A 6,000-nucleotide genomic window follows, 5' to 3' on the forward strand; every position below is an offset into this window, starting at 1 on the left:
CTGGCAGGCGATCTTCAATTTTAGAGTTTGAGAAAAGCTCTTGGTAGTTTTTTATAGCAAGAAATCCAGAGTAACTATATTTCTTGGACCATCTCAAGTACATATTTAATGTAATTCAAATATTTTAAATATAGAGCATTTTAATATTTTTATATTTTAAATAAAAATTAGACCATCTCACGTCCAAAAAATGCTAAAATATTCCCGAATTATTTATGCTCAAAATTTGGCTTAACTGATTGTGATAATATAGATTCAGACCAACGTCACGCTAAACCAAACAAAAACAGTTACGATGGCATTTTTTTGTACGAACGGGCTAATTTCCTTAATGCATGGACAATGAGGAATACTGTTCGCCTGAGCACGATGCGCGATTTTGCGCTGTTTGCCACCAGAATCCTCATCGTGGCTCCCTTTTCTCCTAAAGATAGGTTTTCCTGCGTCGCGTGAATCGAATAGGACTTTTTCGCGTCAGCAGAAACGTAACTTTATCACGGTACATGATTTTTTCCTAGCGCGGCGCATCACCGGCTTAAAATTTATTGATCGCAGATCTGAGGAATATATTTTCTTTGCAGGTTGCTTTGCTTCGTAAAAACAGATTCTTCTGCGGCGGTGTTCTGATAAATAGCCAATACGTTCTTACCGCAGCTCACTGTGTCATGAGGTAATTCCAGTTTTCTATATTTTTATAATTGCATGTATCGTCACCGTTCAAGCAAAAGTCAACAAGTTCACACAAATTTTTTACACGGACTACTGCAATTGAGAATTTCCAATTATTCCATCATATGAACAGTTATGAATCAATGTCTTAACATCAGTGAACCTATTGTAGGAATTAGAAATAATTTCAATATTTTTATTTTTCGTAACTAATCAAAATTTTAAATTGACAATGTCAAAATTGGACTTGGTGACTTTTGCTTGAACGCCGACTTACAGTAGTAAATCAAATCAATTTCACCAAGGATCAAACAGGGTGCTATTGAATCGATTGACTCCTGGACCTAGCCTGGGAGAACCTTTTCTATGCGTTTAGATGGATCTGAATACGCTATATACATATCACAGGACGGGTTCTTATGCATTAATCTTGTTTTTCATACCCTTTGTGTCAGTAAGATGGCCACCTTCACAGAATAACCAGTATATGGAATGATGTAGACCAAAAAGTTTGTTTACTCACCCAAGCTTCATGAATCCCCTTGAAATCTCCCCAAGAAGTCGATGGGCCTCTAGTTAAGAATTCCTGGCCAAGAATATTTCTTTATAGTGGGGATTACACTGTAAAAGTTTGCTAAAAGATCTTTACAGAACTTGAGAAAAAACAACAAATAAGCCTATCGGTTACATTTGAGCGAATGCAACCAATATGGTTGTTGATTGCATTTTTCAACTTTTAAAAACGAACTTTTAACAAACTTTTATAGTGTAATACCGGCCTATGTAATTAAAAAACACTTCATCATTGCCAATGAATCCATGTAGATGTCACGAAATTGAATATTCTGCTGAAAAACAACGTCCGACAGCTGGTTGTGCGTTCCGTGAATTTCGGCGTTCATGTCTCATTAGCCTGAGCATTGATAATAAAACTACATTTAAGGCTTCCTTTTGCCTCTGCTCTAGTGCCGTCTTAACGCATGGGGGCCACGGCCCGGATCCTCAGGTGCGTAGTGTGCCTCAAAAGTATCTCATTAAAATTTTTTTGAAAAAGCATGCAAGTTGGTGGACGGGCATTTCTAGTCAGGTGGGGCCCTCAAAAACCACTTCGCCCGGGGGGTTTCATGGTGCTCTTAAGATGACCCCTCTCTACTCAATTATGTTAATTGTGCTTGTTGTTTGAAATTTTTTTATTTCGGTAATGTTACCTTTTCTTTAGCTCTAACATCAGAGATATAGTCGCACGTCTCGGTGAGCATGACCTGAATGATGAATTAAAACATCAGCAAGATATTCCTCTGGCAGAAGTGAAAAGGCATGCTAAATTCACAACTCTTACTTTCCAAAATGATATAGCTTTGTTGAAGCTACGGCATTCAGTGGAATTTACGCGCTTTGTAGGAACCATCTGTCTTCCGAAAGCTGGTTCGAATTACACCAATGTCAACGCTACCGTTGCAGGCTGGGGGACAGTTTCTTTTGGTAAGTTGAATTATATCATGCATATTTTTCAGTGTGTGTATATATATATACGCAGTTTTATTTGAACCCTCGATTGATTCCAGGAGGATCTCCTAGCAACGTTCTTCAGCAAGTTACCGTTCCAGTGTGGGATAATGAAGAATGCGATCGAACATATGCATTAGAAACCATTAACGAATCGTTCATGTGCGCTGGTTCATCTGTAAAATCGCAAGATGCGTGTCAGGTACAAGCGGTGTAATGTATTTTTCTCCTCTGATCAATTAGAGGTGCAGAATAATTATAAGTCGTACTTCTCTCTTTTGCAGGGTGACTCGGGCGGCCCTCTGATGGTGCTAAATGATAATGGAAGATGGGAAGTTATTGGTTTAGTTTCCTGGGGTAGAAGATGTGGCGATCCAAACTTTCCTGGTGTATACACACGAGTGACCACTTATTTGGATTGGATTCATGAAAACTCTCAATGAATATTTATATGAATGTTAGATTTTATCAATTTTATTCAACGTTTTACAAATTTTAATAAATGTTTTTAAACTAGTAACTGCGTGTATGTACAAATTTCTCGTGTTAGGTTTGAATTGGTCTAATCACGAGGCCACTGACTTGGGAGGGTGCCTCGTGATGAGTCGGATTGATTTGATTAACTCTCAGTGCTGCACAGATCTGGTTCTTTAAAAACTTTCCATCCTCATAATCACCGGAAGTTGCTTTAAACTTTGCTTGAACCCGCTCCAGTTTATTAAACTGAATATGTTGCAAAAAAATGTAAGGCAGGGTTCACTGCTCACGCTATCGCGATACGGCAAGCGATGCAGCTCAACGTGGATTGGTTAAAACTTGCAGTATGCAGCTCGACGCGAATTTCATCTCGCCAATGTGAGCCCTGCCTAATGCAAATCAAAGCATAAAATATTAGCTCAAGTATGTCTTTTTGAAGAGAAAGCTTTCGTTCTGTACCGTATTTGGGCAATATATACAAAAAATTCGTTGTCAATAAGGTGACGTGACATCAGAGTGCAAGGAGTGATCTAAAATCAAGCCTCTGGAGAGAAAAATACCGGGAACATTTTGTTCAGGGGAAGGAAACGTCAGTAGCAATTAGTTCGGCATAATACACCTGTGAACACTGCCTGTTCCGCGTAAGTTCGGGCACTGAGCAAACATGACGTGTTGGGGTACCGTTAGATATAGCATTCGTTTAGGCAGACGTATGCAGGAGGAGAGAAGCATGAAGGGCCTTCCTGCCCCCCCCAAGACGATCAAAATGTTTGTTTTTACGAAAAATATGAAAATCCAAATTTGGGAGGACCAAATATGTGGCTTTGAGCACGTGCTCGTTTGCCCATGCGAGAAAAATGTCTTTCCTTTCAAATGCATGCATTGGAACTTTTCAGATAGTACATTTCATTTGGACAGAAAAATGAACTATTTCTTCCCAATGAATTTCTGGTTGGGCATAAATGAAAGAATAAGCAAAAATATTTTTTGGTAGATTTTATTTTTAATCATTAATACATCGGCTTCAATACTATCGTGTTAGTTCAAGCACTTTTCTTGCATAACATGTTCCAAACACAGTTTGTAGAGTTTACTGAAGTGTTTAAAAAACCTTCACGCTTTATTTAAATAAAAATCCTCGGGTGTCGAGGTTTTGTTTTGAGAGAAAACCCTAAAAAGTATCTCGAACGGGTGAAATGTGCCAATGTGAAATATCTGTTCATGTTATAAAAGCTAGAAGCATTATCCCTTGTGTGGGGTACCAACTCTTGTAAAAACTATCTTTTATGACAGCAGTCGCCCCAGTTATCCTACGTTCAACTTTCAATAGCTCAACGATTTGTTGACGTCCTGCGACCGTTTTGAGTTTGGCCCCAGGATAACATGCCCTGAAGAAGTATTTTCCAACACTACAATAACCGGGCTCGAATATCTCTGGACTGCCTGTGTCTTGATACGCTTCCTTGGCCGGCAATGTCGCCAGATAAATGTGTATGGGGGCATGGTAAGGCCGCCAGATTCCGGCACCCTCGTGGCAGATCTGGAGCAACAATTGAGCAATGCCTGGTAGAATGTATCGCAGGATGAGAGTACGAACCTTTATCATTCCTTACCTACAGACGTGTACAAATATGCATCGCCATCATTACAAATTTGAACATTTCATGTGGGATTGGCAGTCAGTCTAACGGTTCCGAATTTTTATTTCACTACCTGTGTATGGGCTTTACGCATGTTCAATTTTAATAATTTTTTTTTTTGTTTATGGTGCTTCGTTGTACATTAAAACCGTTCTTCAACGGGATCGCAAGGGACGGAGGTTTTTCCGTTGAACACAGGTTTCTGATTAAGAAGTTCAGTTGACAATGTGTGAAATTATGTAACGATCTCGTATGTAATTGAAGTACAGTATATATAAAAAGAATCGCTTGAAACTAAACTAATTTAAATCTACATAAAATGATGTATATTACTTATACTCTATAGATACTAAATATTTAGGTCTTTACAGCATTAATCTATATGAAACTCTTCACCCTACGCTGTTCATCTGAAATGACTACATTTTACTGCATAACTGTGGTTTGATGGGTTGCCATAACTGAACATAATTATGAAAAAATACGGCAATTTGGCGATTCCGAATCATGGATTTTGTTATCGGACGACTTTGGCCAGGGATCACTGGCCACTTCACGAAATGGACTCCAGGGCCGGGTCGATATTTAACGAAATCGTATAACGATATTGGCCAATTTCGGGCTTTAGCAGTAACAAATACATAAATTTTCAGAATTTTCGAACAAAAATCCACACGACACCACGCGCAGCCACTCTTGAGCCTCGACAACGGAAATGCTAGGAAAACTTGAATAGACAGGGCCTGTGGGGCCGTAATATCGGAAACAAGAATACACGCATGGGCTAATTGTATATTTTCGTTCGGCCACCGGATGTGGGCTCCCCATATCCTGCAGTAGGGCCCCAGGTCAGATTTTTCATAGGGAGAAAGTGGCTATTGTAAAAAAACAGTGAGAATTGTCCCGGGCTGGAGCCCTGTCAGTCCCAACTAGTAATTTTTTGGGAGCGGTTAAATAAAGGCGAAGAAAGAATTTGGGTTCTCGCTTATCCAGGGTCTGAAGCACCGGAAACCCCTCACACTTCCATAATTTCTGCCTTGGAGTAGGTATTTTTTGGCGTTAATATAAGGTTTAACTCTAGCTGCCATTAAGAACAGTGAAACAATTCTGGACCAAAAAAAAGACAGTTTCTTTAAAAGCGAGACAATATGATCAAGCACATTTTAATGGGCAAGTCATGGTGTGCTGCTTCCGATAGATCAAATTTATCTAAGAGTCCCTTTTGGCTAAACAGCTTTCAGCCTTCCACCAGGGGCGGCAGGTGAACTAGAGCCGCCCCTTCCGGCGGAACAAAAAAATCGACTGTAAAAGAGGGGTGACCGTTAATCAGGGGGTTTGAAATGCATACTTTTATTATACAAAGGAAATTGCTGACACGGGTACAACAGAAACGGTGACATGACCACAGAAAAAATTGCTACCGCAGGGAGTTCCCCATCGAGGGGTTAGCGCACCCACCAACCACTCGATGAGTATGAAAAACAAGCCTGCCTTTTGGAATCGGCAATAAATTGTAGGTCCTGGTCTAATTAGCCCTCGTGTGCAGAAAATGACCGTGGTGCGACAAAAATGATCAAAGGAAATTGGGTATTATTTGGCTGTAAAAGGGGTGACCGCATCTGAGGGGTGTCCGTTAAAAGGGGTTTTACTGTACAACTCCCTCCAAATATTAGGATATTTACGTGAATTTTTCACTTACCTTAATTAA

The 6,000-nt window shown here is 39.8% G+C and overlaps 1 protein-coding gene across 1 annotated transcript in view; it reads left to right on the forward strand.

The window, feature by feature from the left end:
- LOC149080249 (uncharacterized) overlaps nt 1–2,695 on the forward strand; it is a 60,090-nt gene extending 57,395 nt beyond the window's left edge. The window contains exons 14-17 of the mRNA XM_089238622.1: nt 582–670; nt 1,889–2,151; nt 2,235–2,377; nt 2,460–2,695. Of these exons, the coding sequence (XP_089094748.1) occupies nt 582–670; nt 1,889–2,151; nt 2,235–2,377; nt 2,460–2,618 (654 nt within the window). The 3' untranslated portion in view covers nt 2,619–2,695. The remainder of the gene's footprint in view (nt 1–581; nt 671–1,888; nt 2,152–2,234; nt 2,378–2,459) is intronic.
- Nucleotides 2,696–6,000: the final 3,305 nt, after the last annotated feature.

Source organism: Pholcus phalangioides, unplaced genomic scaffold (genome assembly GCF_987345545.1).
Source record: "Pholcus phalangioides strain wild (caught in Gottingen) unplaced genomic scaffold, Ppha-v1.0 ptg000011l_1, whole genome shotgun sequence".
Lineage (NCBI taxonomy): Eukaryota > Metazoa > Arthropoda > Arachnida > Araneae > Pholcidae > Pholcus > Pholcus phalangioides.